Genomic DNA, 14,392 nt, shown 5'->3' with positions numbered 1-14,392 from the left:
TATCCGGTGAAGAATTTCTAGAACTACCTAGAATCCTGTAATTAGTTACTTTGGTAGACTATTGGATGACCTTCGTCAAGTGGATACATGTGGTACTATTACTGTTTAAAACTAACTAACGTTCAAAGAAGCGCAGGTCCAATGTTTTTCGTGGTGTTTAATTATTTGTTTAAACTTCATAATGCCTTTATTATGTGACTTTATTTTATTTCAATCATAAGACTAGATGTGACTGAGCTAGAAATGATGCTAGTAGAGTTGTACTTAAGTAGTACATGAAGTACTACTTAAGTATAAGTTCTGTACTTGAAACTCAAGTACTACTTAAGTGCAATTGTGGTCTGGTACTTAATATCTGATGCATAAGTACAAATTTGAAGTACTTGTGACACTGATATATATATATATATATATATATATATATATATATATATATATATATATATATATATATATATATATATATATATATATATATATATATATATATATATATATATATATATATATATATATATATATATATATATATATATATATATATATATATATATATATATATATATATATATATATATATATTCAAAATCAGTAATGCCTTTTTTAAAGTTTTTAGACCCTAGCCCTGAGTAAAAATACCCCCTTCCCCCCTAGAAAAAATCCTGGGTACGCCCTTGATATATATCGACAAAGTTTTTTCACACTTTAAAAGTTTTTCAGGTCTTTTTCAACGGTTGATCTTGATGAGTGGGAATGCACTTTGTGATCAATACATCCAAAAAGAGCCAAAAAAAGCTGCTATTGAGTTGGGAAATCGTCTCGAATGCGAGCCACATGCCTCTGATAGCCTTGTAAGATGCCTTAGGAATCAGCCTTTAGAAAAGCTTGTAAAGCATGCCCATAGTATGTATGTAAGTCAATGATCTTTGTATACAGTGCTGCCACGTTGGACTAGTGCCTGTTGTTTGGGTTAACAAAAATTGAATTTTCTTTATAAGTTTATAAAAGTCAGCCAGGCTGAGAAGCAATTTACGAAAACTAGGTTCTTTTAATATGAAAATGATAAAATTAACCCAATTGGGCAAATGTTGGGCAGCAATTTTGCCATTTGGGCCAAATTTTCGTCTTAAAATCAAAGAAAACATGGTAATTATGTTTGTCATATCTGCAAGATCTATATTCATTTTAAATTTTGCACAACAAGTTAAACCTGATAAAATGTATCAGTAGTTTGATTATTTCTTCGTTGAACCAAAATTTATTTTCTTAGTCGTTTAGCTCAACCGAAGCAGCTATCCAGCCAAACGGGTATGTTCTGTTAAGCTTTGCTCTTTAGGCATATTTAGGTTCAATTGTTTTCCGTCAGTTTGAGTAATTCATATGATGAGGTGTATAACATTCTAATTTATATTTACCATACACCTATAACTATTTCTTTCCAGACGAACTTGTAAGGATATTATTAGTGGCTTGTTTTACTCATTGCATTTCAAACATGGATGATGAACATTAATTGATAGAAACATATGATGGGGTGTATAACATTCTGATTTATATTTACCATACACCTATCTATTTCCAGAAGAATTTGTAAGGACATTATTAGTAACTCGTTTTACTGATTCTATTTCAAACATTGATGATGAACATTGATTGATTGAAACGGATGATGGGGTATATAACATTCTGATTTATATTTGCCATGTATCAATAACTATCTCTTTCCAGACGAATTTGTAAGGATATTATTAGTGACTCGTTTTACTGATTGCATTTCAAACATGGATGATGAAAATTGATTGATTGAAACATATGATGGGGTGTATAGCATTCTGGTTTATATTTACCATACACCTATAATTATCTCTTTCCAGACGAATTTGTAAGGATATTATTAGTGGCTCGTTTTACTGATTGCATTTCAAACATGGATGATGAACATTGATTGATTGAAACATATGATGGGGTGTGTAACATTCTGATTTATATTTACCACACACCTATAACACCTATCTATTACCGGAAGAATTTGCAAGGATATTATTAGTAACTCGTTTTACTGATTCTATTTCAAACATTGATGATGAACATTGATTGCTTGAAACGGATGATGGGGTATATAACAGTCTGATTTATATTTTCCATATATCTATAACTATCTCTTTCCAGATGAATTTGTAAGGATATTATGAGTTGCTCGTTTTACTGATTGCATTTCAAACATGGATGATGAACATTGATTGATTGAAACATATGATGGGGTGTATAGCATTCTGGTTTATATTTACCATACACCTATAACTATCTCTTTCCAGACGAATTTGTAAGGATATTATTAGTGGCTCGTTTTATGATTGCATTTCAAACATGGATGATGAAAATTGATTGATTGAAACATATGATGGGGTGTATAACATTTTGATTTATATTTACCACACACCTATAACACCTATCTATTTCCAGAAGAATTTGTAAGGATATTATTAGTAACTCGTTTTACTGATTCTATTTCAAACAAATGATGATGAACATTGGTTGATTGAAACGGATAATGGGGTATATAACATTCTGATTTATATTTACCATATATCTATAGCTATCTCTTTCCAGACGAATTTGTAAGGATATTATTAGTGGCTCGTTTTACTGATTGCATTTCAAACATGAATGATGAACATTGATTGATTGAAACATATGATGGGGTGTATAGCATTCTGGTTTATATTTACCATACACCTATAACTATCTCTTTCCAGACGAATTTGTAAGGATATTATTAGTTGCTCGTTTTACTGATTGCATTTCAAACATGGATGATGAACATTGATTGATTGAAACATATGATGGGGTGTATAGCATTCTGGTTTATATTTACCATACACTTATAACTATCTCTTTCCAGACGAATTTGTAAGGATATTATTAGTGGCTCGTTTTATGATTGCATTTCAAACATGGATGATGAAAATTGATTGATTGAAACATATGATGGGGTGTATATCATTTTGATTTATATTTACCACACACCTATAACAAATATCTATTTCCAGAAGAATTTGTAAGGATATTATTAGTAACTCGTTTTACTGATTCTATTTCAAACAAATGATGATGAACATTGGTTGATTGAAACGGATGATGGGGTATATAACATTCTGATTTATATTTACCATATATCTATAACTATCTCTTTCCAGACGAATTTTTAAGAATGTTATTAGTGGCTCGTTTTACTGATTGCATTTCAAACATGGATGATGAAAATTGATTGATTGAAACATATGATGGGGTGTATAGCATTTTGGTTTATATTTACCATACACCTATAACTATCTCTTTCCAGACGAATTTGTAAGGATATTATTAGTGGCTCGTATTACTGATTGCATTTCAGACATGAATGATGAACATTGATTGATTGAAACATATGATGGGGTGTATAGCATTCTGATTTATATTTACCACACACTTATAACACCTATCTATTTCCAGAAGAATTTGTAAGGATATTATTAGTAACTCGTTTAACGGATTCTATTTCAAACATTGATGATGAATATTGACTGATTGACACGGATGATGGGGTATGTTACATTCTGATATATATTTACCATATATCTATAACTATCTCTTTCCAGGCGAATTTGTAAGGATATTCTTAGTGGCTCGTTTTACTGATTGCATTTCAAAAATGGATAATGAACATTGACTGATTGAAACATATGAAATTCTGGTTTATATTTACCATACACCTATAACTATCTCTTTCCAGACGAATTTGTAAGGATATTATTAGTGGCTCGTTTTACTGATTGCATTTCAAACATGGATGATGAACATTGATTGATTGAAACATATGATGGGGTGTATAACATTCTGATTTATATTTACCACACACCTATAATACCTATCTATTTCCAGAAGAATTTGTAAGGATATTATTAGTAACTCGTTTTACTGATTCTATTTCAAACATTGATGATGAACATTGATTGATTGAAACGGATGATGGGGTATGTAACATTCTGATTTATATTTACCATATATCTATAACTATCTCTTTCCAGACGAATTTGTAAGGATATTATTAGTGGCTCGTTTTACTGATTGCATTTCAAACATGGATGATGAACATTGATTGATTGAAACAAATGAAATTCTGGTTTATATTTACCATACACCTATAACTATCTCTTTCCAGACGAATTTGTAAGGATATTATTAGTGGCTCGTTTTACTGATTGCATTTCAAACATGGATGATGAACATTGATTGATTGAAACATATGATTGGGTGTATAACATTCTGATTTATATTTACCACACACCTATAATACCTATCTATTTCCAGAAGAATTTGTAAGGATATTATTAGTAACTCGTTTTACTGATTCTATTTCAAACATTGATGATGAACATTGATTGATTGAAACGGATGATGGGGTATATAATATTCTGATTTATATTTACCATATATCTATAACTATCTCTTTCCAGACGAATTTGTAAGGATATTATTAGTGGCTCGTTTTACTGATTGCATCTCAAACATGGATGATGAACATTGATTGATTGAAACATATGATGGGGTGTATAACATTCTAATTTGTATTTACCACACACCTATAACACCTATCTATTTCCAGAAGAATTTGTAAGGATATTATTAGTAATTCGTTTTACTGATTGTATTTCAAACGTTGATGATGAAAATTGATAGATTGAAACATATGATGGGGTGTATAACATTCTTATTTATATTTACCATACACCTATACCTATCTCTTTTCCGATGATTTTGTAAGGATATTATTAGTAACTCGTTTTACGGATTGCATTTCAAACATGGATGATGAACTTTGATTGATTGAAACATATGGTGGGGTGTATAACATTCCGATTTATATATACCATACACCTATAACTATCTATTTCTAGATGAATTTGTAAGGATATTATTAGTGACTCGTTTTACTGATTGCTTTTCAAACATTGAACTATATGAAAAATATGGTTTGATCTATCTTTCTAGGGATAAGACAGCTAGATCAAACCTTATGGAGGAATAATTATAAATTTACAAAGATTGTACTCTAAGGTGTGCATTTGGGTCAAACAAACAGCTTGTCGTATTGGAATAAGGTGGGAAGCGGTTATAAGGACTAATTTGAGAATAAGTTAAAAATTTATTGGAGCGGGTACAGAGTAATGTGTGAATAATTTGGGGGAAAAGGGCTTGCCTAGCTATGTTGGTCTCAGGTGGCTTGCTGCTGCAGTGAGTTCATAGCAGTAGTTTTATAATCGTAAAGACTGGGTGAATAACGTCAAACCATTCGTATCAAGGAATCGAATTGAAAGTGCAAAAGCCGATTAATGGGTACTGGTTTTCTGAGGTAGTTGTTTGAAATATTTTTAATTTCCTCTCTTTTTTGTACTAAAAGGAAAATTTTGATTTAAATAACTGTACTTCGTGCGGTAGAATTGATATATATATATATATATATATATATATATATATATATATATATATATATATATATATATATATATATATATATATATATATATATATATATATATATATATATATATATATATATATATATATATATATATATTGAAAGCTCAACTTGTTTGATACCTATTGTGTTGCTTAAAGGTACTAACTACTACTACTGCTACTACTAACAACTCACCACAGCCCCATGCCGCCTGAGACCAACACAGCTGTTGTGCACTAAAATTGGGAGAGGAAAGAAATTAATCATTATACAGTAAAACAGAAGGGAAAAGTGAAAATTGCATATGAACAAAACATGTCCGTATAAGATAATATACAAACGATAATAATAGTAGTAATAATTTATTTTGAACCCGCTCACGAGATATAAGAAAAATTCAGCACTGAAATAAAAGATTAAACTCAAATAGTATCTATAAACACAACAAAAATATAGTGCAACTAAAAATATTAAAATTTCTTATACTGAAACTAATCCTTCACTGCCTACACATTTTTTCTGGGGGTGTAGAGAATCGACAAAAATATTTTACGGATAAAAGTCATATGCTGCTTACAATAATCTTGAAGGAAGTCGAGTTCAAAAAATAACGAAGAGCATAGAAATTGTTGGAATATATGGGGGAAACAACCGCGCTTCTGTAGGCCCAAAAGTCGGGATTTTTGTGATCATTTTTCCTGGGCAAGTTGTTCCTTAAAATAAATGTATTATATGATAACATTGATTAAAAGATCTATTATCTTAACTCACTGTTACAAGTGTTGTTTGAGCTTAAACCAACGGATTTTTCCAGACAAAAACTACGCATAATAGCCAGTATTATTTGTCAGAAGAGCTCTAATAATCAAGTCCTCTCAGTAGGGGGCACGTAGCAAAGAACGCTCTGGCCTCTATGTATTCTCTAAACTTTCTTAGAACCTCTTCAGATAGAAGGAATGGTCGTCTAAACTTAGGATTTATCTCATTCGATTCGAAATTCAAAGTTCCGGTTCCATTTCTACAAGTCAAAATTTATAGGATTAAATTAAGGTGCATTTGAAAAAAAGAGCTATCGGTCTGAAAAATCCTTTCCCTTATCTCACACCCCAGACCACATTTCAAAGCTATTTTTTAGTGACAGAGTGTAAGCAAATTAATACTCGAAATAAAGGAGTCTGATAGAAGCTGTTAGATTTCTATGGTTTCACAAGTATTTGTAGGTAATTATGCTAACGGTTTGACCTTGTTTCTCAAAAATATCCTTATTTTCAATGTGCTATGAGAGAGTGAGTAAAAGAGAGACAAAGAAAATATTATACTAAACAAAAAAAGAAAAACAATCAGAAGAAGAAGAATAAAAGAATCTCACAAGTGCTACAATTTCAATCAACAGCTCTGTCCCTAGAGTCCTCGACGAGGTCTTTGTTACTGTCAATTATAACTTAAATAAAATGCATGGTTAGATGTATTTTCTAATCCAACCCTCGGTCACTACGTTAAGTTTTATAAGGGCTTTAACAAAACTTCTTATTTCAGTGAAACGGTCCTTGTGCTTCAAGAGTTGTTCTTAAAGTATTGGGCTAAAAGTCAAACTTAAGCGTGAAAAACGAGAGTTGAGGAAGGGGAAGCCCCCCTCATATACGGAACGACTTATGTTCGTTTTAAGTTTTAACGCTGCTCCTTATTTTCAATTGAAAAAACTTTTTTATTTAGTTCTGATAGTTTTTTAATTATGCCAGGAAATCTGCCCCTAGCTCAGTCTAAAATTCCCCCCAGAAATCCCAGGGGATTTCCTTAATTTCTCCCTTGGTAAATTCCTCCCCTTCAAATATTCTTTCTGAAGACAATTCTCAAAAGTCGCCCCCACTTAAATTTGCTCCCCGGCAACTCTCCCCGAACCATTCCCTCCCCACTGAAAATCTACTTCTTGGGCAATTTTCCGGAAGATTATCTTTATTTCCATTTGGTTTTTTTTTATTTTGATTGTTTTTCAAATCATGTCAAAAATTTCACTTCTTATCTCTGTAGACCATTTTCTTCAGAAAACTCTTTCTCTTCATGGAAAGGTCCCCCATAAAAAATCTTCATACTGTTAAATATTAATTACTATATGCAAACATTTGGTGAATATCAAAACTTACTCCCCCCACGACAAGTAAAATTCATCCTGGGATTGTCCATGGTAACTATCCTCTCCAAAGAAAATTGTCCTTATAGTAAATCCCTCCCCGCAGAAAATTCTCCCCGAGAAATTATATATATTTTCCAATAAGAAATACTATGTGTAAACAATAGACAAGTCACATAACTTACACCCTGTTACCCAGGGCCTTTGAGGGGGAGGGGATCTTGCAATCCCGAGAGCTATAGTTATGTGACCTTCTAAATATATTGAATCAAATGGCTAACTCAAAATTTTGATCAGATGTCGTTCTGGAAAAAAGGGGCGGGGGAGAATGCCAGTTGCCCTCTTATGTTTTTTGTTCCTATAAAAGGGCGCTTTTACCTTTATTTACGATCCATTGAGCCCTCTACCACTTCTAGAACCATTGGCTTGACACGACTATCAAAAGTTCCTATAAAAGGGCGCTATTACCTTTATTTACGATCCATTGAGCCCTCTACCAAGCTTCTAGAACCATTGGCTTGACACGACTATCTCCGGGAAAAAACAAAAATCAACAACAAATAAATACGCATCCATTATTTTTCTTCTAGCAAAAAACGCAAAATCAAACATTTTGGTTGAGAGGAATTTGAAATCTTTATAATAGGGTTCTCTTATATATTAACTCTGACAGTGTAAATTTTATTAAGATTGCTTTATTCTTTGGGTCTGTCTCCCCCCTTTTTCGGAAATCAGCCTAGTTTTCTCAGGCTCTTAGCTTTCGATGAGTTACATTAAACTTCATGAAGTTTGTGCATTTAGAATTGGAATAAAAGGTAAGTTTTCTTAATGCATTTATTGATATCAAAACTCCATTTTTTTTTTAAGTTTCGTTCGCTATTGGGCCCAGTTGCAAATTAGTCGTATTAATTTCTGAACTTTAAATTTGGCTTTGCGAATTTTTCTTGGGGTTGTGGCACCAATTGCGCTTGGGATCACTAACCTTCCTACTAAGCACATGACAGCCATAATCGAGAAATATTTGTACGCTTAAGCTATACCAATGGATAAAAACCATTTGCAAACCTTGAATACCTGTCAGACTTTATGCTGAGAATTTATCACCAGAATTTTTTCAATCATCTGCACCATCTAGATATCTTGACTCACTGTAATGTGTCTAGCTCAGTCTTATACCTGGATCACATTTTATTCACGTTGGTGGGCAAAATCAAGATTACGCATTGGTATTTTTTATTTATTTATTTACAAACCCATCATAAAAGCACAAAGGAAGAAGTGGAGTATATAAGAAATAAGAAAAGAAAATTAGTCCCTAAAAATCACTTAAAACACTGTTCACAAAAAAGAAGCACGAGGCAAGACTTTGTTGACGCTGTTTTACGCTTAAAATCTTTCCAAGATCTTCGGCAAAATCTACTCCGATTTGGTACAATCCAACCATAACCTATTGTCTCTCTTGTTTGACGTAACGTACAAGAAAACCGTGCTCCTAGATACGCAAATAAATCAACAAAAAAAAGCAGAAGTACCGATAGAAACAGAAATTGTATAACTACAGTTAAACGGTAAAAATTCACACTTGGAACTGTTAATTCGCGGACAAATACTAGAAAAGCCATGTAACAGCCTATCAAGATTCGATTGAAGAGCTTTGCGAGTTCTATTAATCAGCAATACATCGTCAGTGTACGCAAGAAACGTTATCTCCACACCGTTAAGAAATGAAGTGATCAAAAGGCCATTCAGAACATCAGCAATAGCCGACTTAAATATGTTGGACGATAGCATGTTCCCTTGGTGGTAGTGTCACACATACACCTTTATTAATTCCTGCTTTGATCAAAGAAGTAATTGCTTGATGATGATTCACATAATTTAACACCTTCGAAATATCAATTTTGCAAAGGAACTCTGAATCATTCTTGGATGGCTTGTCAACAAGGATCTTAGACAGAATTCCATGGGCATGTTCACATCCAAGACCCTTCGAGAAACCATTTGATTTACACCACAATCTACAACAGTGGTAATGGGCAGTATTACATACTCGAAGTTTTAAATTTATTTTTCGCGAATCAAGTTGATCATTTAGGCCACATATGTATATAAGAAGTGGGATTCCGGTGCCTTCGCCTCTGGGCCCCGGCACTCGGCACGTGGCATGCTTTTATATATGGATTCCTGTTGTCCTATTATAGCCCTGACCTATTTAGATCGTTTTTGTGGCCAGTTTTATTTTCCTGTTCCTTGTTTTTCAACCGTAGATCTCATTGTCTATTTTTGTTCATCTTACCTCAGAATGTTTTTTTTACGCCTTTTGTTTTAGCAGTTTAGATTCATACATCATCTTATTTAATTCCTTAATATGTTAAAGATAACAAATACGTCTTTTCAAGTTTCCAACCACAGATCACTGTTCAAAATTTTGTTTACAATTCAATGTGATTCTCGCTGTTGTTTGTTTCGTGCCTCTTTCTTGAGCTGTTGCGATTTCCGCTTTCACTAGTTTTCTAATCACATTTATCTGTGCTTCATTTTCCTCAATCAACCCCTTAAACATTTTGAATGACCATAAATTAGAATTAGTGCCTTTGTAAAATTCACTTTTTTTGTTATTGGACCCTTAACTTTGCCTTGGCTTGTCTTTTGTCATTATGGAAAAGAAAATACCGATCCTTTGTTTTTAACAGAGGCTGATTTTCATTGCTTCAGACAATTTGCAAATGCCCTTTACTTTAGCTGCCCTTGTTGGTCTAATTTTACATGACGGTCCAAGATGTACATTTGTTAATTGTTCCGGTGGCGGAACAAAAACTTCTTTTTCTTCCAATGAATTATCATTTATAACACTTGTAAATTTTCGCTGTCTAGTTCTTGTGTCATTTGATGGTCCAGGTTGTATATTTTCGTCCGTTGTGAATTTAATTTGTTTGGGGCGTTCTCTTGATCTTATCACATTTAATAATTCAGGTGGTTCCAGAAAACCATCATTTTATTTCTCATCGCTATCACTTTCATTTTAACACGTTTTGATTCTCACTGTCACTTATCTTCTTACCCCTTTTTTCGATCTACTTCATTTTGAATTTTTGTTACTTCAGACAATTTGCCAATGCCCTTTGGTTTATCTCTTTCTTTTGTTTAGTTGCCACAGGAGTCTCTTTCCTAATACTCTCTAACTTGAGGCACCGATTTGCCAGAGCATCCCTTGGGGTCGTATTTTGGGACGGATTGACTCTGTCTCTCTATTTCCTCTTTCTTGGAGTCGTGTTGCCGGTCAGAGATGTATCTCTGTATTCCACTCCAGACCCTCTCCACACCCTGATGCGGGGAGGTGTTCCCTGCTGACCATCCACTCTTAGCCTTCTGGCTTCTCTTCTATTCCTCTGGTTTGGTTTCTCTGTGCGTTGGGGCTTGTTCTGAGGCTTGTCGTTCTCTGTTGTAATCAAATTTACTGACTCAAGCTTTTTCTGTTCCTGGTGAGAGCGGAACGTCAAGTAAGCTGCACTCGTTTCAGCCTCAAAATTCTTTGAATTTGCCACCATTTCTGGCTTCAGACTTTAGGAGCCCATGATTTTTAACAAGGATTCGCAGTCATTTTTTTTAAACTCATTCTTGTCCACGCTGAAGCTGCCACAGATGCAAATTCTTCATCGGTAACTTGAATGATTTTCTCATTTATATGGATGAATTACAGTCTCTAATTTTGAGCAACAAGGAAAATCACTTTTTCAAATAGAACGCAATAGTCTGTCTACATCTTCATTTTTCAGTCGGTGCTAGTGGGTGCTGGTAAACCACAGAGGGATGTTTAGAGGCTTGTTTGAAGAGTAACTATATCTACAAAAAGTGGAACTATATCTATAAAATGCTATATCTAGTGCATTTTATAGGCATGATATTTAAAATAAATTATAATCTTTAAGAATGGTGTCTACATGAACAATATCATGTTCTTGTGTGTACTTTTCAAGAAATCTTGTAATTCAAAAAATTAAATTATGTAATAAACAAATTAAACGTTAATAAGCTAGCGAAATGTTTTAAAATATCAGTTGTAATTTATAAGTTAAAATGATAAATCCTACATAAATTAAAATAAATCTATGGGATTAAATGCTTGTAATAATTCTTTTTTTGTTTTTAATGAACTAATGCTTCGGGTGTTGGATGCTGTATATCACTTCATTATTGCCTCAGAGAGATGAGCTAATCACTTCTTTATATATTTTTCATGTTATTAGCTGTGAATGCTTATTAACATATTATTAGCAATATGACAGTTAAAAGAAGGTTTGCATTTTGTTTTTCTTTTTAATCCCTCCTCCTCATTGTTTTAATCCCTTCATCATTTTCTGAGATTTTTACACAATGTTACCAGCTTCAGTAGTAGTTGTCTTAAAAACGACACTTGTGATAGCGGTAATAGTAGTGGTTATTGTTGGAATTTTAGAATTGACATTAGTTAGAGTATTAGTGTACACTTATTGCTTTTTTGTCAAAAGATCACTCCCCTCGTCACTCTCGTAAAGTTGACAACCCATAAACATAAATTGTGTTTTGATTTACTTTAGCTCTCCCCTCACACTGCCTGAAAGCTTCACCTAAATGGCTTTGGTCTTTTGGACACAGACAGTTAAACAAGGCCGTTGAAGGGGCATGGGTGGGGGTGTCAATCCTTAAGACAAATTTTTTAGACCTGTGAGCTATGTTGAACGAGATGGCTACCTTAAAAATTAAGATTGAGCGTCTTTGGAGAAAAAAGGTACGTGGGGGACGGCTGGTTGCCCTCCAATTGTATTTCAACAACCCTTAAGTGTATTTCAAAAAAATTAGTTATACTTGTTAAATGGAATTCCCAGAGATCCATAGGAACTGATGTGTGACCTGGTTCCTGAGAGTTTTGCGAATTAACTTAATTAATAGTCGGGTATTTTTATTAATTGATTGGTTATTTTTTTAAATTTATTTATGCTTTTCATGACTTTTAGTAAGTAATTCTTTTCACATTTTAATTATTTTCTGTTTGCATTATACAAGTGTAGTATTTTTTTGTTATATTTTTATTATATTTGTTGATTGTATATGATGTTTTATCAACTGATTGTTTTCTTAATACTCCGAGCTGCGATATCTAAAATATCAATGAATCGTTTGTTCAAAAACGGATTGTTTACCCTAGCAGTATATCTTGTTTTTTGTTTCAGACATTTTTCAGTTTTCCAAGATGGTTCGTGCCAACGATTGATAATTTAATTGTAACCGAGAGCATTGATAGGACAATTGAAAAGGGTCTCTTCCCTAATATTCCTGTAATGGTTGGCCAAACAAAGGACGAGGGAGCGTTTTACTATAGATGTAAGTTCAATTTATACAAGTTTGGATTACTTAAATAACGTGTTAAAAAAAAAGAATTGGGAGAAAATTGAAGAGCCATATTTACACTTAAAATGAGCAGAGATAGAATGTGATAATAGTTCAAATTTCAAACAAACAATATCTATCATAAATAAATAAATAAAAATTGAAACAAACATAAATTATAATTAATTATAGTATCAAATATGAAGATAGCAGATGTTGCTGTATATGAGTGATGAATTTCAAAGGGAATAAATTTAAATGAATGAACCTGTCAAACTTAAGAAAAAACAGAATTACCACAATAAGGAATGGGGCTGTACACTCTAAACCTTCAAAAGGCCATAGGATCATATATCATCTTTTTAAACGAGCAATAATTGTATTATGTATTTATTTATATATATTTTTTCCTCGAAAACGGCTCCATATTTTATTTTGGAAAAATCGCATCTTGGAATTCTTTGTCCTGAAAAAACAATATATACAGGTCAGAGTCTTAGAAAATTCGTTAAGAGCCTTGATTTTGGAAAAATCCCATGAGTGACGTCATATTTTGAGCACAAAGAAATATGCGGTTAGAAGATAAGCAGGAGCGAGAATTACAAGCGATAGCGAAAAAGCGAGCATCAAAACGTATGAAAAATGAAGTGAAGAACAAAGAATTGTTTTGTTCGAGTACCAGGGCCCGGCCTTGAAATCAGCTATAATTTTTTCCCTTTGGCTATCGACTACTAGGTTTTTTGCTTAAAACTGGCATATTGACATTTCTTGCCACAAGAATGATCTAAAATGATCGTAGCCTTGAGGATTAAGGGATTCAACCTTGAGGATTCAAACTGTCTGTGGCTCGATGACAAACAACAATGAGAATCCATTTATAGAAGCCTGCCGCGTACTCGAACATTCACCGGTGAAACCAGATTTTGGACATTCACGGTAATATATATAAACAAAAAAACATTATAAGCTCTAGGATACAGTTTTTTTTTTTAAATTGGCAAACGGAGATTTTTGGCCTTAAAAACCATCAGTTTTTACAAATCAATATTTAAAGATCAAAATTGGCCAGTGCTAGTTTGGTTTTTTTAAACAAGATATAAGTACAAAAAACAACAAAACAGTATAGGCTCTAGAATACAGTTTTTTTTCTAAATTGTCAAGTGGAGAGTTTCTGGCCTGAAGAACTATGAGTTTTCGCGAATTGATATTTAAAGATCAAATTGGCCAGTGTTAGTTTGAGTTTTTGTGCAACAAGATATAAGAAAAATAATAAAAAGGGAGGCTCTAGGATACAGTTCATTTTTTTTAAATTGGCAAACGGAGATTTTTGGCGTTAAAAACCATCAGTTTTTACAAATCAATATTTAAAGATCAAAATTGGCCAGTGCTAGTTTGGG

General features: G+C 32.8%; 1 protein-coding gene across 2 annotated transcripts in view; it reads left to right on the top strand.

Annotated features, from left to right (window-relative positions):
* Positions 1-14,392, top strand: part of LOC136032689 (cholinesterase 1-like) — a 52,857-nt gene that overhangs the window by 25,561 nt on the left and 12,904 nt on the right. For both annotated transcript variants that reach the window (XM_065712989.1, XM_065712988.1), the window contains 2 exons: positions 721-911; positions 12,839-12,989. In XM_065712989.1, the coding sequence (XP_065569061.1) occupies positions 721-911; positions 12,839-12,989 (342 nt within the window). The remainder of the gene's footprint in view (positions 1-720; positions 912-12,838; positions 12,990-14,392) is intronic.

Source organism: Artemia franciscana, chromosome 11, assembly GCF_032884065.1.
Source record: "Artemia franciscana chromosome 11, ASM3288406v1, whole genome shotgun sequence".
NCBI classification, from domain to species: domain Eukaryota; kingdom Metazoa; phylum Arthropoda; class Branchiopoda; order Anostraca; family Artemiidae; genus Artemia; species Artemia franciscana.
The sequence above is the reverse complement of the archived record's forward strand: the minus strand, read 5'-3'. Positions and strand labels throughout refer to the sequence as shown.